The sequence below is a fragment of the Doryrhamphus excisus genome, linkage group LG1 (assembly GCF_037039965.1).
Source record: "Doryrhamphus excisus strain RoL-2023G ecotype Guam linkage group LG1, RoL_Dexc_Guam_v1.1, whole genome shotgun sequence".
Lineage (NCBI taxonomy): Eukaryota > Metazoa > Chordata > Actinopteri > Syngnathiformes > Syngnathidae > Doryrhamphus > Doryrhamphus excisus.
Window position 1 is genome coordinate 12,689,248 of NC_136357.1, and position 27,550 is coordinate 12,716,797.

The window sequence follows — 27,550 nt, forward strand, 5'->3', positions numbered from 1 at the left end:
AATGTGGGAGGAAACCGGAGTACCCGGAGAAAACCCACGCATGCACGGGGAGAACATGCAAACTTCACACAGAGATGACCGAGGGTGGAATTGAACCCTGGTCTCCTACCTGTGAGGTGTGCGCGCTAACCACGAGACCGCCGTGCCGAGAGGCTTAACATGATTTACTAATATCTTTATTCACATCTAGCATTAACAACAATAAAGCAGCTATAAGTAATTTCTTACCATGTGCCGAGTCTCTACTTTCACTTTGTTAAAGTGATGAACAAAATACTGCATTGTTATCCAGATTTGTCGGTATGAATTTTTTAGTAGTATTTACCACTTTAGCTGTTTGTTGTATTCCTCCTGCAGTGTAGGTGTGTGTGGTGGTAATGAGGTCATGTTTATAGCTAGCAAGCTGGGGGGCAGGATGGTGCTGTTATGGGGGGGGGGCTGCTGGCTAATTCCAGATATAATTAACATTAGTGGGTCAGTGAGAGGCTGAAAGGGGGTGGGGAGGGCACGACAAAGGTTGTTTTAGCCTGTGTTTGTTCGTAAGTGTGCCTACTAATCAATAGATTATAGATTCAAGCTCAGCATAATTGCCCCAAGGGAAATTTGCTGTGGACGTCACATGAGAAACACACGCAGTTATATTGCATTAACTGACATAAGAGCATACACACTCTCGTCTTCTCGTTGTATTCCCTGATTTTGTGTAGCAGGCGAATAAATACATCATTGAATACATTCATAGCTGTGTGTACCTGAATGCACCACATAGTCAATAACATCACAAGTAGAGACACTTATGGGGTTATTATGCACACAAAAATCCAAATTAACTTTGTTACCCGTTAACTTCTTGATGAAAGCCTGTGACTGCACTGTAGCAGTGTGTGTGTGTGTGTGTGTGTGTGTGTGTGTGTGTGTGCAATAGTAGCGTGGCGTGTGAGCTTGTAAAGCTGCAGTGACGCTCGCATGCAGACACTCCCGAGGTCTTAAAGATGTGTTGGCCGACTCCCTTGAGGAAATGGACGTGTGTGCGCTCATGTGTGTGATTTGCTATTAGGGTCAGCGCTCTATTTGACACAGCTCTACTCCTGACCCGCCTGGACACACTCACTCATCGCAGCACAGAGACACAAAAGGTGCAAGAGTCCATTCTCTTTGGAACACAGGTCTTGACAATTCCACTCATTCAAAGGAAAATGAGAAGGAAAAGTCAGAAATGAACAAGCATTGTTACAAAAAGAATGACGTGACAGTTTTCTGACACTTTTTTACAAAGAGAATGACAAGGATTTTGGGTCAAATTGCATGAAAAAAGGACATTTAATTTTGAATTGGCTATTTGGAAAAGTCACTGGGGTGCATGGACAAACATGGCTGACACACTGTTAGAGTGGGGACATACTAGTATAAAAATTATTAATACAATACAATCGCAAAATCTGTAAAATGACTAATTGCTTTTCATAGAAAATTATCCTAAAATTTGGGGAAGACTCTTTTTTTTAATTTTTGAATACCTCAAAAACATTGTTACATGATCAAGCTAATTACTACAAAAAACAATCTAGCCTCCCAAATATGTCTTGATGGATGTAATACAAAACTTAATTACTATATTACTACTAAATTCTTGCAAACTGCAAAAAAAATCTTTTGTTTCGGGTGTCAGTTGCCTTAAAAATACAATTAAAGGGGTTCAACACAAGTATATACAGTTTTAAAATTCAGCAGTACATAAAAAGACTACAATTCCACAAATGCTGCATGTGACTTTACTACTAAAAACCATGCGTTAGTTTTGGTGCAAAATCCTACTGAAGTCTTACATGAGCAGGTTCTTTTATTACATGTGTCAGTGAATCTCGGAGTGCTATAATTAGCTTGCAGGCATAGTTAGAGGGGTGAGAGTTAAGGTATATTATCATAAAGTACTAAAAAGGGAAGCTCTTTTTCTAAATGTCAGTTTACTACTAACTATATAGTGTATTGTTTTTTGTCTAAGTACATGTTTTGTAGGTTATTGGTGAAACTCAAATTGCAATAATTCTCCACCAAACACGTTTAAAGGGCCTGGAGTTGGGGCTTATTATCAAAAAAATGCATTTATAACAATAAAGTTAATTAATTTTAATGCATCTGTTGGCTTGAAAACACAATTAAATGGAAAGATATAGTTCAAAAATATGCAAACTTAGAAAAATACTACAAATTAATCAATCTCTGCTTCGTATTTCCTCATGCAGGCATGAGCCATGAGTCCACCAAGTCTCCATCATTAGGAATGATCTCCACGGCGACGCGCACCACGGCCACTGTCAGTCCCCTCAGCCCACTGACCAATGGGAGCGCGATCGCCCAGTCTGCAAACTCTGGATTCGCTGCTGCCCTGCGCAAACTGGCCAAACAGGCAGAAGATCCCAGAGGTGACTGGCTATTTGGTTGTTCTTCATATATTTATTTTATTTTACAATTTTATTCATCATCAATGAAAATTTCTTCGGCAGCAATGTCTCCGTCTATAAGAAAAAAATGACAAAAAGAAATAAAATACAGTGAAAATCAATGTATTTTACTTTACATTAAATTTGAATTATTAAATTATTAAAATTAAATTTTTATTAAATTACAGACCCACAGAAATTATGTATTATATTATTTTATTAATTATATTATTCATTCATTCATTAATTTTCTACCCCTTATCCTCAAGAGGGTCGCGGGGGTGCTGGAGTCTATCCCAGCTGTCTTTGGGCGAGAGGCGGGGTACACCCTGGACTGGTCGCCAGCCAATCACAGGGCACATATAGACAAACAACCATTCACACTCACATTCATACCTATGGACAATTTGTAGTCGCCAATTAACCTAGCATGTTTTTGGAATGTGGGAGGAAACCGGAGTACCCGGAGAAAACCCACGCATGCACGGGGAGAACATGCAAACTCCACACAGAGATGGCCGACCGTCGTGCCGCCTAATTATATTATATTATTTTGTATTATTATATATTATGTATTACAATTGGGTAATACAAGTGTAAAAGGTGTTAGTTCATGTTCATTTTTGAAATAAAAAATAATACCATTAAAAATGTAAATTAAATATCTAATAATATATAATTAAACTTTGTGTTGACCTTTTCACCCTATAAAAGGTTACTTTCATATGTTTCAATTCAATCTCATCTATAGGTTGTTGTCATTATATAGGATTTTCCCCTCTATTTCATTATTTTTGCTGTTAAAATCCTAAATGTAGCCCTGCACTCATTGATTTTGTGGGGTGGAGGCTGGACTCACTGAGTATGATTGGTTCATCACTTTTGTACTACCCCGGAAAACAAAAATAGCCTTATGAAAGAAATACATGCATTGTTACACACATACATACGTGTACGTACGTGTGCATGTTGGATAAGAGCTGACCCATCCTGACCGCTCTTTTGCTCTGCCATTCCCTTCCTCCCTTTCCATTCATCTCTTTATAATAAGAATCTAATTACAGCCAATTATAACAAGCTCTCTTCCTCTGGCTCTTTCTCTTCTTGAGGATGTACGCTATAGTTGCACCCTTTCCCTCTGCCTCATTATTTTCCTTCCTTTTGTGCACCGATGTGTTTTGGTGTGTGTCTCGGCTGATTAGGGAGTGTTACATTAACAGAGTAACAGCGGGCATGTTGTCTTTGTTGCATTTATCACCTTCCTCTACTTTTTTAACACCTGCATACGTGACATCTGTTTCTGTTTTCGTGACTCTTGTAAACATGTTACACTTTCTCACATATGGAATTCAAGCGCCAGTGTATGCTTTGTCGTCTGTAGTCATTGCCCACTCTTTCTTTCCACCTTAGGTTCCGCCCACAGCGGCGAGTCGTCCCCCGTGTCTTCGCCAGCCACCAGCCACAGCTCGCCGGTCACCACCCCTAAGCGGGCGTCTCTTGGGCCCCTCCTAGCCCAGTCCAGGGGCCCCGCTGCTGTCCCGAGTGCCCCCCCTGTGGTCACCATTGCTCCCACCAAGATCAGCAACGGCCTGTGGAGAGCTGACGGACGACAGGTAAGGCCAAGAGTCAACTGAGACTACATCCTTTTGTTGTGTCATGAGGTGGTTCGAACCCTTTTAATACAAAGCAGTACAGTAATTCAACTATGACATCAGGTCCACAAATTCAGTTCAAAAACATTTTGAATGACTCTCTATATCAGGGGTCTCAAACTCAATTTACTTGGGGGCCACTGGAGCCTCGGGTCTGGGTGAGACTGGGCCGCATCAGGATTTCCAAAAAAAAACAACGTATTTATTAAAAACAAAAAAAATTTTAAAACTTTGCTTTGGTTCCAATTTTCTACAATAAAAGCTCTGATAAAACATTCCACTGTTCTCAAATATCTTACTTTTTTTCTGCACAAAATAAGATGAAAAATAAATAAATAAATAAAGAATAAAGAAAATCAATCAATCAGTAATAAATAAATAAATATAATAATAATAATAAAACGGCAAATAATAAAAACTTAAGAAACCACATATAGTTGGTGGGTAGACAAATTATTTTCTTCAGATTAAAATGAACAAAGCATTATTAGAGCCCTGTAGACATGACAAAACACGACTATAGTCACATTTATACTGTTTTTATTTACAACATATTGCACAACTGCAGGGTCTTGAGACACATGCTAACTTGCAAACTAGAGAGCTAGCGACCTAAACGGTAGCCTTCAAGTTATTTCCTTTAAACTTAAATAGCCAAAAACTTACCACTTCCACACGGATAGGGAGGATAACTATTAACAGTTATTTAACCTTTAACATGAACATTAATCAGACGTAATAATTTTTTCTGGGTACATGATACCATACAGCATCCATATCAAACTTGCGCGGGCCGCACTAACATTAAACTTTCATATCAAGGCGGGGGCCTCAAACTAGTGTCCTGCGGTCCACATTTGGCCCGCGGGCCACGTGTTTGAGACCCCTGCTCTATATTGTCATATAGAGGATCTTTGACTAGCGTGTTTTTACAGTACGTTCTTAAGTAGGCACGACTGTCAAATACAGTCTTCCCTCATCACTTTGTGGTTGGCATTTTGCGACTTCACTCTGTCGCAGTTTTTCAAGAATATATTAAGTAAATCATGCTGCTTTGTAGTTTAATATGGCCTATTATCACTACAAAAAAGAATTTCAAGCAAATGTTCCTTTTTTGCCTAAATAAAGCCTGTTCAAGCATAAAAAACACAAATAAGGCATTGAGAAGACACGGTCAAAGACAGTAATGTTACTGTAATGTTCAGTGAGGCACGCACACACCAGACTTGATTGCCGGTTTGATTTATCACACAGTAGGAACTATAATCCCAAATAAAAACACGGGCTACTCTTGAGGCCGTAACCCACGGCAATACTATTTATGTCTTAAATGGCTTATTAGTTCATGTCTAGAGCATTCTAATTATGATTTAAAAAACATATTTAGGAGGTAGTAAACAGGTTTTCTACAAGTATGAAAATGTTGAATTTATAAAGAGCAATACAACTTTGTGGAAATTCACTTATCACAGTTGGGTCCGGAACCAATTAACCACAATAAACGAGGGACTAAAGGGTCTTTGACTGGAGTTTTTTTGCAGTAGCATTAGTTTTCGGTGGTCTACAGGACAATTACATTTGAGCCCTAATTAACTGTACCTGGCAACAAATAGGTGGGAAATAAAATACAAGAAACTTGGTTGATTTTTGTCAGGATTTCCTATTCATTTTATGCTCATAACCCAATAACAACCTTGATGTATGCTACTGATATTCAATTTAATTTTTTAAGGATTTGCCTTCTTGTAGGGAGTGACATTTCTATGAACATCTATCAATCATTCATCAGACGGTTTAGCGTCACCCTTGAGGTGCTGTAAAACAGAGTTTGGTACCTCCGCAGCAGGCTCTCAAAAAGTCCACCTGCACAGTACAGTGCCCTGAGAATACGATGACTTGCATGAATGAGAATGCGCACAGATCGGCCAAAAAGAAATATACTTGAGTGAGAATGTAAACACAAACAAATGTGTACCAAACTGAGCCAAAGTGCGCTACTTGGTGGAAAGGTGGTATCCCTCTTTGTAAGACATTTGAAAAAAAAACCTGTGCAGCTGTATATACTTGTACCTATTGTGTTCATCCGCCTGTAGTGTGTGCACAGTGTGTGTGTGTGTGTGTGTTTGACCCTCCATCACACAAGGCTTAAGGACATGAAGAGGGTCTTGTGTGCATCTGTAGATGTTTACTCGGTGCAAAACGCAAGTGAATTTAAAGTGGGGCGAGGCACCGGGCGTCCCCGAGACAATACGAAGGGGCAGCCCCCCCCCTTCCCCGTGGATCAGAGCTGCCTTTCTCCCCCTCTTCACAAAGACCACTCTGTGGCTCTGCCTGCCGAGGGGCAAGAGGGGGGAGCTGCCATTCAGACCATTGAGGGAGAAAACAGAAGGGAGAATGGAGTTTGTAAAGGAGGGAAGTGATGGAAAGGAAGAAGAAAGGCCAGGAGAGTAAGTGAATGGTCTGGAAAGGTTGTGTGTAATGTGCACTTTGTCATTAAGATGCTACATGAGAGATTACAACCTGTTAGATGAAATGGGCTCATTACGGTTTATAAGCCTATGTAGAGATTTCATACAGTGCATTTCCTTAACATAGGACATGATTGGATGTTTCAATGAGCTTTCCATGAGCGGTGCATTCAAATACAGTCAAACTGCATTCAAAGTGCACATATTTTACTGCAGGCACACTCTTGTGTTGCTATGTGTTTTTGTGGCTTTTGACTGTGGTTGTCTGTTGACAACAAGATTTGACACAATAGTCAAAGGGTGTCCGTGCTTCATCCACTAAGAACCTTACACGGCAAAGTCGAAGGATTCCCCCGAAAATGAGGTGTGAGATGTGATACTGCTTTATCGTCATTGTTAAACTTTCCCCTTCAGTTTGGTATTAAATGTGTATTAAGACTTAAACCATAGCCATTGTTAGAGAACAAAACAAAATTCACGTCATTTAAACAGGAATATGTAGTAAGATTACCGTAAGTTCTGGTGTATAAGCCACTACTGTATTCTTAAACTTTGAACCCTGCATCTTAAACAGCAATGCAGATAATTTATATATTCAATATAGCAGTTTGACTCACTGTGTCATCTCCAATAGAAGGCCAAAATCATCACACAGCAACTTAAAACGCAAAAGGTAGCTAAGAAATATACAATAATATCCTATCTTGAATTTCTTCCTAGCATGGCAATTTATTGGCCAATGGCTACTGGGCCCAGCTATGGGCTAAATATATATATATATATGCTAAACGTTTCTCATAGTTATTTATCATAACTTATTTATCATGATTAGCTCCTGTCAAATAAAGAGTTGCCAGGTCCACACGGACTCATGCGTGCCAATACATGTCTTATTATGATGTGGACATGTGCAACTTATCGTCCGGTGTGGCTAATATATGCTCAAAACACTGGGTTTCAAAAGGCGTGGCAAAACCGTTTCTTTCTTACGTCCTTATATATGTAGTTAGGAAAGCACTTTGAGTGTGGGACCAATCACAGCAGAGTGGCATTGCCCGAAGGCGGGCCGTGGGTGGAATAAATTAAAACAGACCGTTTTGGCAGGAAGCACAAATCAAAGGAAATGTAGCAGGAATAGGTGCTGATTCTGGAAAATCTAAAAGGTTTTCTGTGCAGGTTATTGTGTGTAGCTGCTCTATAGGAGACCACAACTCAATACAAAGGGTTGATAAATGAGCATAATAGGTATAGGAGGAGGAGTGCATGGCTTCCAGTCAAATATCTCAAGGGATAGGCCACTGTAAAAAGTTTGGGAACCACTGTTTTAACAAATTCTGCACATATGCGTTTTTAGTACACTGCCTTTAAAAAAATAGCAAAGCAATAGTATCACAGATATCAGGACCCTGACATTTTAATTTTATATAAAAATGCGTCAGTATCTGTTAGTAGATAAAAGGTTCCCTGGAAGAGCAACATACCTTCATTTCTGACTTTTGGTTGGCTGCCTTCCAGCCACAGCAATGAAAGATTAAATGGAACACTCTGGTGACCAAAGCTCTTCTAGAGAGAAGATGTTTGAGATGAAGAAGCCAGCATCAGGCAAGATATTAGGATCAGCTCCTCACTTTGATCTTGACCTGCTATGACATATCGGAACCCATTTTTCCACTCGGCTGAGCCTCAGGGTGCAGCACAGAGCTTTAAACCACTTTCTCTGAACTTTCTTCCCACTCGCTCTTTAGCTAACTCCTCTCACGTTGTCTTCTCTCAGGCAGAGCCAACTGTCCAGAGGCTTGGCAGGGAGCGAGCGGTCGCCTCCACAGAGAGCGCCCATCCACCGCAGGACAAGGGGACCCCGCCCATAGCCCCACCTCATTCACTGGCTCACCCGTTTGGACTCACCCCCAGCTCGGTCATGCAAGACCCACGAATGCAGAGCCTCAGGCAAGGACACAGACACAATGTGTACAAATAGCTTAGATGCAGGACATTGCATATACAGGGAAACAGGACATTTAGCACAAACTAACTGTTATTATTATTATTATGTGATGTAAACAGCTCTTGCTGTAGCTCTTATTAGAATGTGCAAGTAGCCCTAATGTTGTGACCAGTGTGGCTTTATAATCAATTCTGTGGACTGTGGACTCCTTTAAACGGAGCCTAAAGACTTACCTTTTTACAAAGGCCTTTTCTTAGCCTTTTTTTTGATAAATATATATATACCTTTTGTTGTGTTGTTTTAGATTAGATTAGATTAGATTCAACTTTATTGTTATTGCTCATGTCACTGGTACAGGGCAACAAAATGCAGTTAGCATCCAACCAGAAGTGCAATTTTATAAGTACCTTAGTAGTAAGTAAATGTAGAAAAAAAAATGACAGATCTATGTAAGAAACTATAACAGGCAATGACTATAATACAGTGAGGATATGTACAGGGATATAAATGACTATAATATGGCTATTGCAGATTATACAGATTATAAACAGTATGGATGTGACAATATATAATAACAGTAGTATGTACAGTATTGCAATGAAGTGACGAGAGTACGGTTATTGCAGATTATAGAAATTATAAACAGTATGATCTATGAATGCAACAAGATATTACAGTAATATGTACAATAGTGCAATCTGTACAATAGTACAATGAAGTAGTGCAATGAAGTGATTTGGGGGGGGCATAGATCAGTGGGGGGATGTAAGTAGTGGAAGGGGTGGGCAATAGGGGGCAGAGTTCAACAAGGAGACAGCTGTTGGGAAAAAGCTGTTCCTGAACCTGGTGGTTCTTGTCCGTAAACTCCTATAGCGCCTCCCTGAGGGTAGGAGGGCAAACAGTCTGTGCGCTGGGTGGTATGAGTATGGGTATTTATCGCTTCACTGTAGGTTTTATGCTTTCTTTGTAGCACTTTGAGATTTACGTAATGTAAAGTGCAATATAAATAAAATTTATTATTATTATTATTACTAATTCATTCATTTATTTAATGTTACATCTCAATAAATCCTGCTTGTGTGTTGTGCAGTCTACCTGGGCAGATGCACCCTGCCGTTCCCTCGGGCGCCGTCCCGGAGGAATACCTGAGAGCGCTGCGTCCCTTTGCCACGACGGATGACCTCAGGATGACGTCTGTGCCACTGACTTTGGACCCCGCCATTGCTGCTCACGCTGCTGCCGCCGCCGCCGCTGCTGCTTATTATCACCCGGCCTTCATGCACCATCCTCTGTCTTTACCCAGGTACTGTACCTACACAGCAGCACAATGATACATTGTGGTGATGCATTCAGGTGCAGTCACAATGACACATAGTGGATTGCATTTGTGTGTCTCTCTGCTGCAGGATGGAGGAATCCTTGTGTATGTCAGCATTGCGGTCGCAGTTTTACTCTGTGCCTGCAGGGGGAGCCTTCCCTCCTCTGCATCACTCTGGCCTGCACTTACACCTGCCTGGAGGTCGCTACCCTGGAGAGCTAAACCACAGTGTACTAGCAGAGCGGTACTGTACCCTTCCTTCCTTACACTCTGCTGTGTAATGAGTCTCTGCAAGTATATTTAGCACACTCCCCCCACTGTGTCTCCTATACCTTACACAAACGCATGCTGCCCTTCACACGAAAGCCCATATGCAAACGTGTGCATACATAAAAAAGAGCTATCCTGTGCTCACTTTCTGCTGCACAATACACTAGGGAGATGTTGGTGTGGTATTTATCATCTGCTTCCGTAATGGCTCCTGCATGAATGTGTGTGCTTTCCCTGTGGTTTCCCATTAAGTGTTCATCTGTTCCTGCTCAGTCATGCTGTGTATGGATTATTTCCCTCATGGTAAGTGGAGTAGTGCATATTTATGCGCGTGTATGAATGTTTGTGTGAGCTTCACCAGTGTGTGGTTAATATCTGCCTCATGCTGGGTGTTGCATCTCTCGCCTTCTCTCCACCACCTCCCCCACACCCCTGTGTTTATGTGTGTGTGTGTGTGTGTGTATGTGCCTTCATACTTGTCAACCTTCCCCCGTCCCCATAGGCTACAGATGGAGAACGAGCTTCGCCAGCGAGAGAGGGAGCACGAGCGTGAACGGGAAAAAGAACGGGAGCGAGAGGCCGGGCTGGAGCGAGAGAGGGAAAGGGAAGAGGAGAGGGAGAGAGAGCTGCTGGACAGACAGAAGGAGAGGCAGAGAGAGCGACAGCAGCAGATGGTCCGAGCATCGGAGAGCCACGGCTACCTGGCTGAGGTGCAGCCTCACAGGGCACCACTGGAGGACAGGGCCAGGACAGGCGAGAGGCTGACTCCAAACAGACTCGGTACCCACCAAAGCAGCTAATATAAAGCTTAATATAAACTTGGGTGTTTGTGGCGCCCCCTATGGGTTGTGCTCAAAATGCTGGTTTTGCTCTGTGAGTCCACTTCTGGTTGGATTTCGGTGGTGAGATAAGTACTGTAGTCTACTTTGCTATTGGGGTTACTTAAGTTCTCAAAACAATATACGTTTGAAAGCTATATATCTGCATGACAAAAATGCTAAATCAGACCTCACAATCAGACCTCAAAAAATCAGCTCATATCGAGCATCAGCATTCTTGTCATGCAATAAATGTAGTACTCTTTTGAACGCATATTGTTTTGGGAAGCCGAACTCTTTACTTAAGTAACCCCAATATCTAAACGGAACTACATTTCTCATCACCAAACTCCAAGCTGACCAAGTGCGGGGTCACCATTGATGTACTACAATGCTGATGGGGATGTTATAAAAATGTCGAAAAAATTTAAACTATCCCTTTGAGAGGTGTGTACCAAATTCATAATGGGGGCCAAACATAGAGGTTACAAAAAAGTGCCACGATTTAGTTTATATGTCCAAAAAATAGCGCAAGGCACACAGTAGATGTACAAATTTACACCCTTTTGTGTACAATGGTTAAGGAGTAGAGTTAGCTTACATAAACAAATAAATACGGTCAGGCAAAAAAATTTGGACACCCCATACCACCTTGTACAATGTTAATGTTTTATGTTATTTATTGCATTTTTATGTTACCTTTAATTCGATTCAATTTTTAAATGTATTTTTATTTGATTAATTTGTTTAACTTAATCAAATTTTGAACGTCACAAGTAGGGTTGTGCATCGTTGGAATTTGAGCGATCACAATCCCGATTGTTTCGATTCCGGTTCTTAACTATTATAGATTCAGATTCTTTTGAAAGGTAGGGTCTTAAATGTTTGTATGTGTTAAATGAGGGTACTAATCTAACTAAGCTCTTGGATGAAATATATAAATGTTTCAATTTTTTTTTTTTTATTATATGACCTTTTTGTGAATTACTTTACTATGAATTTCTCACAGGAGTATTTTTAACTAGTATATAAATACCATAAAAATTGTTTTACTATTAACTACTACTATTGACCTGCATGCAGAATATCAAACAAGTAAGGTGCCGCCGAAGTTTTGTTGCAGAGTCAAACTTTCGAGCATCATTGCATTGTCCATAGTTGAAATGGATGAACACGAATGCTTCCTGCCGCTTCTTCTTCGCTGGTGTTATATGTCCAGCGGGCTGGTCGATCACTGAACATACATATTGAAATGTTAAAAAATGATTGATTCTGAGGGAATCGCAGTATGATTCCCGTTTCCCGTCAATGCTAAATGCCCAACTGCATTGCATTGTCTTTGATTCAAATTTATCTTTCCAGATAAACCCAAGGAGTCCGAGCCCCAAGGTTTCCCAGCACATAAACCCTTCCCCTTAAACCTCCACTCCTCCAGGGGCTCCGTCCCGCCCCCGGTTCCCAGCTTGGTGCCTTCTCACCTGGGTAAGCACCACACAGCACCTGGGGGTGGAATCCATGGAGCTCTGGCATCAGCCATGATGACTCAGAGGGCCAACGAAGAGGCTTGGCTCACACGGCAGCGAGGACATGACAGGGAGGGGCCGACAGAGGGGAAGGAGCCTAGGAAAGACAGCCATAGGTGAGGAGAATAAGAGAGGGTTGTGTTGTCGCTGTGAAAGTTGTAACTAGTTTCATGTGCCTCAACAGAACAGCCCATCACCATGTTTGCAAAGATGGACCTCCTGCCCTTGGTGCTCCACCTCCTCTCATTTCACCTAAAGCTCCTCCTCCGCCTCCTCCAACCACACTGTGGAACCCAGCCTCCCTTGTGGACTCCTCCACCGATTCTCGTCGAAAACTCAACCCACCAATTCGACCTCCCCCGGGTTTGACCAGGACCGACCGGCCCCACCTGAGCTGGGGGGAGAAAATGAATGATGGATTGAGGAGGAGGACTGAAACCCCAGAGAGATGTCCCTCAGCGAGAGGAGGTAGTTTACAAGAGGCGAACTTCTTGACCAAGACCGAGAAGGAACTCCTCCAGCGACATCACATGAATAACCTCCATCTGAAACTCTGCACGCCTCTATCTGACCCAGCGTCACAACACATGACCTCCACGAATCACAGAGACAGCTTGCTGGTGTATGATGAAGTCCTCCAGCAACACCGCAGACTCCTCAGCAAGCTGGACATGGAGGAGAAGAGGAGGAAGGAGGCCCGGGAAGGAGGCTATTACTACGACTTGAACGAGTCGTATGATGAGAGTGATGAGGAAGAAGTGAAGGCCCATCTGAGGAGAGTGACAGAACAACCTCCACTGAAACTGGACACTTCCTCTGAGGTACATCCATTTTAAACTGCTGCAGCATGGATCTTCAACTGGTGGAATGTGAATAACATCATGCCGGCCCACTAGTTAAGTTCAAAAACATTTTCCAGCAGATTCCTCAAAACAGCAGGAGCACAGCGCGCTCCTGTCAATTAGAGGATCTTTGACTAGCGAGAGTTATCATTTGTGTGTTTGCTGTAAATTCTTAAAGTTCAATACAAGCACTAAAAACAGCAAGCGTCACCGTCATACAGAGAGAATCTTCCACTCGCATTTTTGCAAAAAAAAAAAAAAAAGCAGAGCCCTGCTGTCATTTCCAGCGGTTATTCTCAACGGGTGAGTTGGGACCCAAAAGTGGCTCGCAGAGATACCACTCATTTTGTTTCCGATCCAATACTGATACCGATCCGATACCAATACTTTGTGCAAAGTCATCTAATGTGTGTGGTAGATTTTAAACAGTTGTGTATTTCATATTATAGCATAAAGAATACAAAACATTTAATTAATTTATTAAATAAAAAATAAATGTAAACAAATTCACATTTCAATAATTAATTTGCAATTTAGGCGGCACGGCGGTCGAGTGGTTAGCGCGCAGACCTCACAGCTAGGAGACCAGAGTTCAATTCCACCCTCGGCCATCTCTGTGTGGAGTTTGCATGTTCTCCCCGTGCATGCGTGGGTTTTCTCCGGGTACTCCGGTTTCCTCCCACATTCCAAAAACATGCTAGGTTAATTGGTGACTCCAAATTGTCCATAGGTATGAATGTGAGTGTGAATGGTTGTTTGTCTATATGTGCCCTGTGATTGGTTGGCCACCAGTCCAGGGTGTACCCTGCCTCTAGCCCGAAGACAGCTGGGATAGGCTCCAGCAACCCCCGCGACCCTCATGAGGGTCGTGAATGAATGAATTTGCTATTTATTTATTTTATTTATATTGAAGTTGCGAGGTGATTTACAATACAGCTAAGCTAATATATACACATATAAACATTCATTCATTCATTCATTTTCTACCGCTTATCCTCACGAGGGTCGCGGGGGTTCTGGAGCCTATCCCAACTGTCTTTGGGCGAGAGGCGGGGTACACCCTGGACTGGTTGCCAGCCAATCACAGGGCACATATAGACAAACAACCATTCACACTCACATTCATACCTATGGACAATTTGGAGTCGCCAATTAACCTAGCATGTTTTTGGAATGTGGGAGGAAACCGGAGTACCCGGAGAAAACCCACGCATGCACGGGGAGAACATGCAAACTCCACACAGAGATGGCCGAGGGTGGACATATAAACATCTAAAATATATAAAATATAAATATAAACATAAAAAAACAAGACAAACTCTTAAAATATGTGAAAATTGTATTTTAAACAATAAAAAATAAAATAAGTAACCATTAATCAAAAAGAATGACATTTTTGTTCACAATTCACATATTGCTTTGTTTTCAATTGACAAACGTTTCAGACAAACGTGACTTAAATATGAAAAGTATCAATTTTGATTTGAGAATCAAAGCGCATGAAGAGCTGGTATTGGAAGTTTGGATATTTCAGTATCAAGCCCGCATCACTCATTACGCTCTCTCTCTCTCTCTTGCTCTCTCGTGCTCTCTCTGAAGAAAGTGGATTTCCTGCACATGTGCGGCCTTGTCCCACTGGCCCGCCGCGATGAGATCTTGCAGCGTAAGAAAAGGAAGAGGAGAAGGATGCTGAGGGAGCGAAGCCCCTCCCCGCCGGTTGTGCAGGGAAAGAAGAAGGCCTCCCCATTGACCACGCCGTACACAGCCGAGCAGATGGACGGCGCCCCGGAGCTGCCGGAGAAAAAGGACTTCCTCCGCATGTTCAAGCTCTCCCATGTCAGCCCCCAGCAGAGGAGAGGTAACCCTGATTCAACACACAGCTTTGTCCTAGTTTACCATAATTGCTCCATCAGTTGATGCCTATTTCTTTTTCATAATAGACAAAGAGAAGACTGAAGAGCTGCTGAAGGCAATTCAGAAGAATATCGTGACTTTGGACACACTCAGATATAACTCTACATCTCCATGTAGCAGCCCTCTTGCCGCTGCCGCCTCGTCAACTGGTGAGACCTATGATACATATGTACACTTTATTAGGGACACCTGCATCAAATGAGATTCAATACGACAGCTGTATCAAAAAAGGTTTGCTATATGTGATGCTACGTGATGCTCAAAAGTCTTCATGTCTTTGCAGGGGAGTCCTCATCAGTCCCACCTCCCTCCTGTCAATCAAATGGACATCTTCATCTAAACTCACCCAGTCCGTCCCCTCCATATTTACACAAACATAAGCATACGCCGCACAAGCAGCCAACAGCATCAGTACCTCCACCACTGGCCTCTCAACATCAAAAGGGAGCATTCACAGAAACCAACAAGATACCCCAGTTGGTTCACAATGGTCATGCGGCAGTAGCTCCTCTGAAGAAAGAGCCCGTTCCTGGGCAGAACGGTCGGATCAGGCCCTGGGAGAGGTTCACACCCGAGGCTTTTGCTCAGCATTTCCACCAGGCTGTGCTGCAGTCCACACACAACACACAACACAAAGGTAAGACACTCCACCACAATGTCTTCTATACAATAAATGATAATAAATAAATGTGTTCTGCCATCTGGTGGTTTGAACATGCAATGGCAGTACAATGACATGATTTGATTTGATTTGATTTGATTTGATTTGATTTGATTTGATTTGATTTGATTTGATTTGATTTGATTTGATTTGATTTGATTTGATTTGATTTGATTCGATTCGATTCAACTTTATTGTTATTGCTCATGTCACTGGTACAGGGCAACAAAATGCAGTTAGCATCCAACCAGAAGTGCAATTTTATAAGTACCTTAATAGGAAGTAAATGTTGAAAAAAATGGACAGATATATGTAAAAAACTATAACAGGCTATGACTATAATACAGTGAGGATATGTACAGGGATATAAATGACTATAATATGACTATTGTAGATTATACAGAATTATAAACAGTATGGATGTGACAATATATAATAACAGTAATATGTACAGTATTGCAATGACGTGACTAGAGTATGGCTATTGCAGATTATATAAATTATATAAATTATATAATATAAATTATAAACAGTATGATCTATGAATGTAATGTGTATAATTTAATGTGGATCAAATCCAGTTTGAAACCATACTCATATTAGTTTGTAATTAGCTGTACTTATATAGGATAAAAGGTTCATAATTAAGCTTTTGTGGAGCTTTCTGTCACTGATGAGTACCATTTATGTCTCACTCTCCTTGTAAGGAATCCCAAACTGGCTCCCTGAGGCAAGTGTGGAGGCGGGTGTGAAGGCTAACGTCCCTCCGCTCAAAGCGCCACATGTTAACCATACTCCTCCACACGTGCACGTCAACGGCCATCACCTCCATTTGCCTCGAACCAACCGGGATGTTGTGGCTCCTCTGGAACATGTAACTGATGATGAAGATGAGGTAGAGGAAGACAATTCATCCGGGCAGGAGGATGATGAGGTGGAGGAACCGGCAAGAAAATGGAACGGCATTGAAGCCATTTTTGAGGCTTATCAGGATTATGTGGATGGTGAGTGTAATGGAACATTTTTTGTTTCTTATTAATAGATCTTTGGTGTCAAATGTGGGATACCCTGCATTCATTTTAGTTGCCCAAGCCAAACTCCTGACTGGGTGGCCTACATGCTAACCACTCGTCCACCGTGCAAGCCCTGTTCGTAACTTCTTGTAAGAATAAATACAAGCCAACAGAATAAATTCAACAATTTAGTTGTTTTCTTACCATTTGATATCAGAATTGGGATCCCTTGTGTGATTGTCTCTGCTTAGGCACTCTAGGCTGTTTATACATTCATGTAGGAATAGTAAATGAATCAGTATTAGTTGTTTTCCCCCAAAATTTGGTGTCAGAAGTGGGATCTTTTGTATTATCCTCAACGCAAAGGCACTTTCTCGCAAGAATGAACATGGCAGTTCACCATATTGGAAGAGGTCCAGTGTGGCGCGTCAAAAACAGGGATCTCTGTTCACTATGAATCCACAGATATTTAATCATACTAGCGGTGCACCCTCCTTTGCATTAGCCAATGGCTTAGGAAATGTTGCACAGTGCAGACTGTTAATTTTTTGGCAAATCTCAGCTTGCAAACGTCATTGCACACTGTTCAAGGTTGAAATGGATAAACCAAATGCTTCCTGATGCTTTTACTTTGTTGGTGTGTGCCTGTTCTTCTTCACCATCTTTTCCAGTCGACGGGTTGGTTGATCAACAAATGTAGGGCTAAAAAAAAAAATAAACGATTCTGGGATACTTGGAATGTGAGTCCCGGTTCCCATCGATGCTCGATACCCAACACTGATCATGAGTGCCAGTCATTGTAGGAAGTAGGTACAGTAAGAACTGTACTTTGATTTAAAACTTTTGTCTTTCCTGATACAGTTTCTCACCACAAAACAGTATTAGTTGTTTTCCCACAACAAGTTGTTTTATTTTGTAGTATTCTCAATGCTGAGGTACTCAGTCTGTTTGTACTTCCTTGCAAGAAGAAACATGGCAGCTCATCATATTGATACATTCGAGATTTTTTTACCCACAGCAATTTGATATGATCCCATATGTAGGGCATGACAGCGCACCAAATGGATAAATAACAATTTCTTTCCTCAACAATTTGGGGTCAGAAAGGGACTACCTCATGTGATTGTTTGGGCTGAGGTATTCTGTATTGTTTATAAAGATATAGATAACTAAATTTCTCATCTTTTTAACCCACAACATAAGAGCTAATGAAGTAATTATTAGAATTCAGGTTTCTGTTTTTCTGCCTTACAGAGCGCAGCGTAGAGAGGCAGGTTCTTCACAGTCAGTGTAAAAGACTTGAAGCACAGAACTTCAACCTGACCAGAACTGCTGAACAGCTTTCTATCACCATGGCGGTAAGCACGTTGAGTCTTTTTTACTTCTCCTTTTGCTTAATTGAAGCCTTCACTCAAAAGAAATGTGTTTAGGAGCTGGTGAGTCAGAGGCAACGGGTGAGGGAGGAGCGGGACAGGCTTCAGGCCCAGCTGGAGCACTTCAGGAGGTGTCTAACGCTACCCAGCATGCACTGGGGCAGGGGGCAGATCAACGGGCACGCCCCCAGGTGACCTCAAGACACAATTCACACTGAACTGCAGGACCGCTTTGCACTTACAGAACCTGAAGGAAGTCACTTAGGGTCCAGGTCCCAAATTGGACTCTCGTGTTGCCATGGTAACCATATTCAATACCCATATTCTCTTTTTTTTTTTTAGATGAAATCTACTTTAGGATCATAAAGCTGTTAATGTGAAACAGCACAATAACCCATCATTCAATTATATATAAAACATACACACATAAGCAGGCTGTATAGTCATGTTAGACATCCAAGCACACCTCAGGCCTTAAACATGATAGGATGCACTTAAACATGGAACATTTTCCCCCCTCATAGCGTCTACTGGATCTGTCATTGGAGCCACAAACAGCAAACTAAAAGTGTCAATTATCTATGCCAAATGTTTTTGGGCATTTTAATAATAGTTTTACATTGGTAATTGTAATAGATGGAAGAATTTTCTATGTTTGTTTATTTTGCAAAAAGCCATACGCTGCTTTTGGAACTGCTGCTGGTCAGAATTTACAGAAAATACAAGAAAACTAAGAAAATGAAGGATGTTATATAAGCATAATGTATTGGAATTGTTATTTAAACTATTTGGAGGTGGACATGCGTCGACATGACACTTGTTGGATGGCTTTTTATGTACAGTGGAACCTCCGAAGTTGAATTTAATCCCTTCCATGCCACTGGTTGACTTTGAAGTTCTAATTTCAAAAATATTACCATAGGAAATCATGTAAACTGTCATTACAGAACATTGTTGTTTTAAAGGATGTTTCAAGGAACATTTAGCCACACTTACTGTTCACCCCTTGAAGATGCCTGACAGTCAATGGAGAGGGAACAGGTACAGAGGTGTGGTGGCGTCACACAAGACTAAATGTCTAAGAAAAAGCAACTTGTGTGGTTAATTTGATGAACAACTCCCAAGTTTTGTGTTGACTTGTGAAGCATATTTTTACAGAAAATGGCCACTTTCAGGGAGTCCCACTTTGGAGGCTCCACTGTATGACACACACTACCTTGACATAAGCCTATATATGTGGATAGAACTTGAAGAAACGTCTATACTCTTGTTAGAGCTCAGACATTGTCTCCATCTCTTCAATGATTTTAGCCAATTGAAGAGGATTTGCTGTGAATTAATAACTATAATTCAGATCAGGAGCTTGTTTTAAACATTTAATATAATGAACAGACTTTTTCAAACAAGCCCATCTTTGGTGCCAGAGGAGAAATGTTATAAATGGATCATGTCAACATGTTGAAAAAAAATGTTTTTAAACAACAAAAAAATTACCATTCCTTCTCAACAAGAGTGTGAAATCCTGCGTATTTGTTTTAATCGTGTATTATTTTATTTTGGAGAAACTGTACAATTGCAGTGCATTATTTATTAACAGATTGCTGTACATTCAAATAGAAATTTGCATTAAAATGTTGTGGATTACAATGTGTTGGTGATTATTTTTGAGTCTGCTGATGATTGTTACTGTTAAATGATCACAATGTCTGTGGTTAAATATGTAAACATATTTTGTATATTGCCAAGTGGAGTTTGCATACAAATTTTCAGATAAGTGTGTTTTTGTGCTAATAACTATGCAGCCGCATGTTATGTTTTACACCTGACTGAACACAAAGTCTAATAATGAAAATTGGAATCCAAGTCTTTTCGTTGGTTAGTTTAATGTTAAAGAAGGATCTACACTTATATTTTTATTCTTTTATTTTAACTTTCATATTAAGCTTATTAACTTTACACACTTCCAAGGACAATATCTGCCTCTCATGCTCTCGAGTATCTCTCATATCTCTGGATGAGTATCAGAAGATAGCCATTCTCTATGGAGACATACAAGAACAGCTTACAAATAAATAACACGTGGGGTCAAAGTTCAAATACAGGTTTACTCAAACGCTTACAACATTTAGTCATTCTCTAACTTCACTGGCTGTTAATAAGACTCTTTAAATTTACTAGATGTATATATTTACCTGGTCCAACCATGATCTCTTGATTCTTAGTGCTGATGCGGAGAACTACGAGTTCATTCTCTGGGTCAATGTCCCGCACTGTACCTTTGGCCAGTGCGGTGAGGTGGCGAAGAAGTTCCACATACTTTCCAGCTTTTGAGATGTCAAATGTTGATCGGATGGGAATGCCTGTATTTAATAAAAGTATATTTACTTGAGAATTTACTTGTCAAAAGAATGTTCTCTGCTGGGTCGAGTTACCGTCTGCATTAACTACTATTGTTCCTAGCACACTTCCTTGGGCTTCAATTCTCTGGAGAGTTTCCTCAACTTCACCCTGCAAGATAAAACAATAATTTTTCATACGTAAGAAAATGCGTTTTCAGGTCAGAATTATTATATTTACCATTTTGTTCGACGCTTTATTTCCAATTACCTGAATTAAATAGTAGCTCGCAATCACGTTAGGCGATAAACGCTCTTAATGACGTCCACCACAACGTTAACCCTCTTTTAAGCATTTTATACGAGTTACGTATATTGTCATGTTTCGTGAGAAAAATATCCTTTTCTGACGTTATATCAAAATATGTGTGGTATATAATTAGCTTGTGCTGTTTCGTCTCTGGAAAAGCTGCTTCTAATTTTCTGACTTCCGGGATGGATATTTTTCAAAATACATAATAAAAATGACGTCGATAAATTTGAAAAGCTGTCCGGACCATTATTAAAAAACAAAAATTGTCCTGCGTAGTCTTCTTAGCTTTGTTTACAAAATACAGTTGAATAGAAGTGCCAGTAATTTATGCTTATATTGTGTTTATTCATATAGCAGCAAATTACAGCAAAGCTTATCTCAGCATACTTTTAATTTGAAGCATATTCTGGATCACATTGTTTACACAGTGTAAAGTTACATTAAATCATGTATGCTGTAGGAATGCACATTCATTGTTAACACAACTTGCAGAAATATCACTACTGCAACTATAGACCACATTCTCTTCACATTAGCAATCATATATGCATGAGTAATATCATACTACTGTCAACAGAAGTGGTTGGAATATAACTACTACTTCAAATACTGGCTTTTGAAGCACTGACTAATGTGTGGAGTATGCAGTATAATCTCATGTAATATCCATTCATCAATCCATCCATTTTCCATACCGCTTGTCCTCAGTGGAGCCTATCCCAGCTGTCTTCAGGGGAGGCGTAGGATACACCCTGAGCCACATATAGACAAACAAACATTTGCATTCACACATATGGAATATTTAGACTCACCAAATAACATTACATGCATATTTTTGAAACATGGGAGGCCGGGGTACCTAGTGAGAATATGCAGACTCTACACAGCGATGTTGCAACAAACAAACATTTCAGGCAGCAATTAAACATAGTGATAAAATGGATTTTGCTTGGATTAACCACCAGGCCGTTTCTCATGTCTCGCACCTCTGGAGGACGATGACAAGAGAGTCGCTCTCTAAGGACACACAGAATATAATGGGGTAATGTTAAGAGGTTACACTTTTAATGTACAGAAGAATGTATGAAAGCGCCCATCCCACACATCCTTCAATTTTTTTGAATGTGGAAAATGGTTGGACAAAGTTTGTACATCCCTGATGAACTGGCTCACCTGGTGCAATCATGATCTCTTGGTTTTTGGTGCCAATGCGGAGGACAGTGAGATCATTCTGAGGGTCAATGTCTCGCACTGTGTTTCTGGCCATCATGGTCAGGTGGCGAAGGAGTCCTGCATACTTAGCGGCTTTGGAATTCTCAAATGTTGTTCGAACTGGAATACCTGTCAAACATAATGCTTTAGATTATAATTTACTCTTTATTAGTAGTCTTACTGTTATTGTTTTTGGGTTGTGTAGACGTAATAAGTAACCAAAGTAACACAAATAACATAAATTATCACAAGACAAAAAAAACCAATTGCTGCATTATGGGCGGTCCGTATTAAAATTAGGAATTGGGTATTTTTTTATATGATCAGGTCCATCCATCCATTTTTATACCGCTAGTGTCCACTCGGGTCGCTGTGGCTGGATCGCTGGAGCCAATAATCAGGTCTTATTTTGGATATTATTATTCAATGTCAGTGTTGAGTGTCATTATATTGAATTACCTTCTGCATTGGCGACTATTATTCCACTGACACTCCCATGGGCTTCAATCCTCTCGAGAATTTCCTCAACTTCCGCCTGAAATACAAACATTTATTTAATTCAAAATTCAATAGCATATACATAACTTTCAAAGGACATAAACGTTGAGCACAGACCATTCAACACTCCGCTCTTTGCGTCCTTGAGTTACCAATGGAAACGGAAGTGACGTCAGACCAATGCGGAAGTGTCGCGCCAGCAGTCGTGTTTAGAGTTGGATTGTGTGTGGTCCGTCTCAGCAGCGAAAATGCCGGAGTTAGCGGTTGAAAACGTGGTTGTTCACCCATTGGTTTTACTCAGTGTGGTCGACCATTTTAACAGGTGAGTACTTGTGTGTGTGTGTATCAACTGAACCAATGTACGGCGACAGCGCATTGGCTAAGCTAACGTTAACGTGCTGAGTCAGAGTCCCATTCAGAATGAATGGAGGAAAGGCTAGCCTAGTTAGCTTACTTGTGTCGGCACAAATACACTTTCGGGAACAACTGTAGGGTTTATAAAGGGGTAATCCGTTTGTCACATTGGTGCTATTAATTCTATATTGAGACAGAGAGAACGACTGACAAGTCGAATCTTCGTAAACGGTGGTTTAATAATACAAAAATCGTTAGCTTAGCATGTAGCACTGGTCTGACATAACGACGAATGATACCAAGAACATTATGGCAAATCATTGTGTTCATTTTGTGTTTCTGTTGTACAGAATAGGGAAGGTTGGCAACCAGAAAAGAGTGGTTGGAGTCCTGTTGGGGTCGTGGCAGAAGAAAGTTCTTGATGTGTCAAATAGCTTCGCAGGTGAGTGTGTTGACAGGCAAACCTAATTCATTATGTCACATACACTGTTGGTTGTAGTATAAGGATTGCCTCCCAAAATGTTAACACATGACAAAAAACCATTGACTATATTATTACTATTTATTAGACGAGATTTTAACATTAATTTTGAGAAAAGTACAAAAAAATGACTGGACAAGCAAACTTTTAAATTTAGTGTTGTCTCAAAACAATGCAGATGTATTTTGAAATGTTTATTGTCCCACAAATTGACTGTAAACAACATTTTGGAGAACAAATACACCACTAAGTTATGATAATATCTATCTATCCATCGATTTTCTATACCGCTTATCCTCACTACGGTGCCGGGTATGGAGCCTATCCCAGCTGTCTTTGGGTGAGAAGCGGGATACACTCTGGATTGGTCGCCAGCCAATCACACGGCACAAATAGACAAACAACCATACACACTCACATTATTATTGTATATTACTCTCTGACTGATTGTTCAATGGAGTGTTTAGGTGCCGAAACATGCATATGGCAATATATGGAGGCCTGCAAAACGATCCAGTTCATTTCCATTGATTGTGTGATTAATTAATTTATTTCAAGTTTTTTTGTTTCAAAAAGAAATCTTGTGATACCACTACTACAGTACTAATATTTCTTTGCAGTACCTTTTGATGAGGATGACAGGGATGACTCTGTGTGGTTCCTGGACCACGACTACTTGGAGAACATGTATGGCATGTTCAAGAAAGTCAATGGTAAGTTGTTTTTTTTGTTTATTACATTTGACTTTTTTTGTTGAGCACTAAACATGCGCTCACATAACATTTTTTAGCCAGAGAAAGAATCGTGGGATGGTACCACACAGGGCCAAAGTTGCATAAGAACGACATCGCCATCAATGAGCTCATCAAGCAGTACTGTACCAATTCAGTATGTCGCTATTGATGTTTTTTTTTTTTAATTCTTCCTTACACTGTTTAATTAATCTGTTTTTATTCTTTCCCTCCTAGGTGTTAGTCATTATTGATGTAAAACCCAAGGACCTCGGTCTTCCTACAGAAGCATATATCTCTGTAGAAGAAATACATGATGTAAGTGATAATTCATTGACTGTTGTCTTGTTGCTGTGGCAGGGAAGCATAAATGTACAAATAAAATCACTTTTTGATTTGAAGAATGGAAAATAAATATATTTAGACATTTATTTATTTTTAGATATTAGATATATATTAGATATTTATTTTATTTGATACAAACCAGTTGAGATTGCACATTAATTGCAGCAATTGGATATTCTTAGGATGGAACACCAACATCGAAGACCTTTGAACATGTCACCAGTGAGATTGGAGCTGAGGAAGCAGAAGAAGTGGGAGTAGAGCACCTTCTCAGGTAAGTGGACTTGTCACATTTAATTAAGTTGTCGATTAATTGCATCTTAAAGCAATTAACTGCACTACATGGATGCAACCGGTAAATGTGTCATTGCTTCAGTCCAAACTAATTGCTAAATGCTCTCATGTTTCCAGAGATATCAAGGACACCACAGTGGGCACACTGTCGCAGCGTATCACAAACCAGGTTCACGGTTTGAAGGGGCTCAACTCCAAGCTGTTGGACATCCGCTCGTACCTGGAGAGGGTGGCAGCGGGGAAGCTTCCCATCAACCATCAGATCATCTACCAGCTGCAGGATGTCTTCAACTTGCTGCCAGATGTCAATCTCCTGGTACACACTTCCTCTTTATCATTATTTAATCATTTATAATATAATGTTAGCCTTGACCTTTAAATGTAGTTTAACCTTGCAGTCACCTGGATGCACACTGAGTAAGGAAAGAAAGTATTTTTAGTAAGCCATACTGGGTCTGTAGCTTTAATGCCAATGAGCTGTGTTTGTCTACACTTGTCTCTTTGGGCTAAAAGTGCTATTGTGTGCTTATCCACTTTTTACACATACACTATAACTCTGCACTTGTCCAATGTAATGGACATACAGCAACTCATTAATGTGGGAGTGGACCACGATGACACAAATGTTAGCTACACTAGCACAGTTATGCAAGCTATAATGTTAACATGACACACACATTTTAAAGGAGAACTGCACTTTTGTATTTATTTTGCCCATCATTTACCATCCTTATGTCAAACACGTATTTATTTTCCTTTTCTGTGCATTCTTGTGTGGACGTAATGGGAAGGTACGTATTTTGACGTACGTACGTATTCTGACAAAAATGAGCATAATAAGTCCCCTTTAAGTCATCAAAATACGGCAAGATACTGTAATTATTACACATATCATCAATCTATGTGTTAATGCATAATCAAATGTATATCAAATGATAAAAAGAGGGCTTTGTAGTTGAAATAGGTGCGTCCCAATGACATGCGTTGTTAGCTAGCTCACACTAAGTCATTTTCTCTTGTTAAAATGCATAGAAAAGGGAAAGAAATATGTGTTCATGTTTCACATAAGGATTGTGAAAATTCCCCAAAAAGTACAGTTCCCCTTTCACAGCATCATCATGCAAGGGTATCCTCAACCTGGATATCCTCTTTCTACTGACCAGCAGGAGGCAATGTTTCTGTATGTAGAAGTCTATGAAACAATGACACTGCAATTTTTCCTCAAAAGTCTACCTAAGTAAAAGTGGACAGAGGCGTTTGTCGGTAAATCCAAGCTTTCACCTCAGACCCTCTCTAATCTTTGTCGTTCTTCAAGAAGACATGCATGTGATAATTGTGGAATTGTCCTTACAGGAGTTCACCAAAGCGTTCTACCTTAAGACCAATGACCAGATGCTGGTGGTCTATCTGGCGTCACTCATACGCTCTGTGGTGGCTCTGCACAATCTGATCAACAACAAGATATCAAACCGGGACGCAGAGAAGAAAGAAGGCCAGGAGAAGGAGGAAGGCAAGAAGGAAAAGAAAGACGAAAAGGAGAAGAAAGATGAGAAAGACAAGGAGAAGGACAAAACGGACGCCGGTGCCAAGAAAGACGAGAAAAAGAAAAAATGATTTTCTTTATCGTAGGCCAAACATCACCTCACTTTGTCTTCAAGTGGATCGTGCTGCAGCCTCTGTATGTGGGTCTCAGGCTATAAGTAGGATTCTATAAGGGGAACGGTGTCAACTGAGACACATACAAGCAGCACTCTGTATAAAGACTGTTGTTGGCTTCTTTCATGTTCTGACATCTGAGAACATGTGTTTTCATAGTTCCCATACTTTTCATGCTGTGCTGCAGCCGATATTGCTGTTTTGTAAGATGCTTTCTTTGTCATTTATTAAATTTGAACCATATTAACAGTTGCTGAATTATTATTTTTTAGTTGGCACACTTTCTTCAGTACTGGTAAACAAGTAAATGGATGCAGAGTGTGAACTTTATAAATCAAACCCCTTAACTTTCCATTGTCCCATTTGTTTCTTATTGTTGTTACCTTTTTCATCCAGCTAAATATTAGAATCCTCCCAGTTTGATGCATGTTATTGTACTGGTCTGGTGATTGGCACATCTTCAATCACTTGTGTTTACAAATTCTCTGAAGTACTTGGGCATCCTCATATAAGACTAGATTGTCCAGAGGTGCACGTTAACGTGAATGGTTATGTGTCCTGTGATTGGCGCCCAGTCCAGGTTGTGTTGTACCTCACCCAAACAATCAGCTGGGATAGGTTGGGATAGCCATGACCAAAATGAGTGCCATCTATATAAACATTGGATGGATTGTGGAGGGTTCCTAATGTTATGGACTGATTTCTTTTCAAATCAGAGTCAATGCAAGCTACTGTCACTAAGACTTTTGGAGCATAAAGAAAGAACCCATTATTCAAGTCATAGGATGATTTGATATAATCAATAAAATGTTATACGGTAAATAAATGGTGTTTACAAATGACCAAAACAGACACGATAAAAGAATGACGACGATATAAAGGCCACTACAGAGCATTTGACCGTTTTTTTTTTTTACTGCGTCATCTACAGCCTCTCCTTTAAAACACTTGGCAGCACAGAAACTACCGACCGAGTCCTCTCTTGTGTCCAGACACCTTAGTCGAACCTCGGCTTGTGTCGTACAAATCAGATTATTATTAGACAGGAAAAGTGGATCCTGACGTAACCGGCTTATAAATCCCGCCGGAGGA

General features: G+C 40.5%; 4 protein-coding genes across 8 annotated transcripts in view; 2 read left to right on the forward strand and 2 right to left on the reverse strand.

Annotated features, from left to right (window-relative positions):
• Nucleotides 1-19,873, forward strand: part of LOC131131266 (genetic suppressor element 1-like) — a 66,192-nt gene extending 46,319 nt beyond the window's left edge. For all 3 annotated transcript variants that reach the window (XM_078790347.1, XM_078790350.1, XM_078790353.1), the window contains 14 exons: nt 2,244-2,423; nt 3,852-4,054; nt 8,336-8,508; nt 9,597-9,809; nt 9,913-10,068; nt 10,597-10,874; nt 12,275-12,551; nt 12,620-13,256; nt 14,877-15,135; nt 15,218-15,340; nt 15,475-15,828; nt 16,560-16,856; nt 18,120-18,223; nt 18,296-19,873. In XM_078790347.1, coding sequence (XP_078646473.1) covers nt 2,244-2,423; nt 3,852-4,054; nt 8,336-8,508; nt 9,597-9,809; nt 9,913-10,068; nt 10,597-10,874; nt 12,275-12,551; nt 12,620-13,256; nt 14,877-15,135; nt 15,218-15,340; nt 15,475-15,828; nt 16,560-16,856; nt 18,120-18,223; nt 18,296-18,433 — 3,392 coding nt within the window. In that variant the 3' untranslated portion in view covers nt 18,434-19,873. The remainder of the gene's footprint in view (nt 1-2,243; nt 2,424-3,851; nt 4,055-8,335; nt 8,509-9,596; nt 9,810-9,912; nt 10,069-10,596; nt 10,875-12,274; nt 12,552-12,619; nt 13,257-14,876; nt 15,136-15,217; nt 15,341-15,474; nt 15,829-16,559; nt 16,857-18,119; nt 18,224-18,295) is intronic.
• A 256-nt stretch (nt 19,874-20,129) lies between these two features.
• LOC131131257 (dynein light chain roadblock-type 2-like) lies at nt 20,130-21,023 on the reverse strand. Its single transcript, XM_058075785.2, has 4 exons — nt 20,816-21,023; nt 20,671-20,746; nt 20,431-20,598; nt 20,130-20,277 (listed from the first exon to the last, which is right to left on the reverse strand). The coding sequence occupies exons 1-4, from the start codon at nt 20,816-20,818 to the stop codon at nt 20,222-20,224; spliced, it is 303 nt and encodes a 100-aa protein (XP_057931768.2). The 5' UTR covers nt 20,819-21,023; the 3' UTR covers nt 20,130-20,221.
• Nucleotides 21,024-21,269: 246 nt separating this feature from the next.
• Nucleotides 21,270-22,913, reverse strand: LOC131130717 (dynein light chain roadblock-type 2-like). 3 transcript variants are annotated; one of them, XR_009130073.2, is made up of 5 exons: nt 22,715-22,913; nt 22,559-22,634; nt 22,061-22,228; nt 21,747-21,904; nt 21,270-21,639 (listed from the first exon to the last, which is right to left on the reverse strand). XR_009130073.2 is itself a non-coding variant. In XM_078790301.1 (5 exons), exons 1-5 carry the CDS (start codon nt 22,715-22,717, stop codon nt 21,561-21,563), a joined length of 357 nt encoding a protein of 118 aa, XP_078646427.1. In that variant the 5' UTR covers nt 22,718-22,913; the 3' UTR covers nt 21,270-21,560. The 3 variants fall into 3 exon arrangements, 2 of the variants coding, with proteins under 2 accessions (XP_078646427.1, XP_057930552.2); XM_078790301.1 differs by having other exon boundaries at nt 21,874-21,904; XM_058074569.2 differs by having other exon boundaries at nt 21,270-21,904.
• psmd7 (proteasome 26S subunit, non-ATPase 7) lies at nt 22,750-26,707 on the forward strand. Its single transcript, XM_058074565.2, has 8 exons — nt 22,750-22,919; nt 23,302-23,393; nt 24,053-24,145; nt 24,223-24,320; nt 24,401-24,481; nt 24,691-24,782; nt 24,920-25,118; nt 26,156-26,707. The coding sequence occupies exons 1-8, from the start codon at nt 22,846-22,848 to the stop codon at nt 26,414-26,416; spliced, it is 990 nt and encodes a 329-aa protein (XP_057930548.1). The 5' UTR covers nt 22,750-22,845; the 3' UTR covers nt 26,417-26,707.
• The last annotated feature ends 843 nt before the right edge of the window (nt 26,708-27,550 follow it).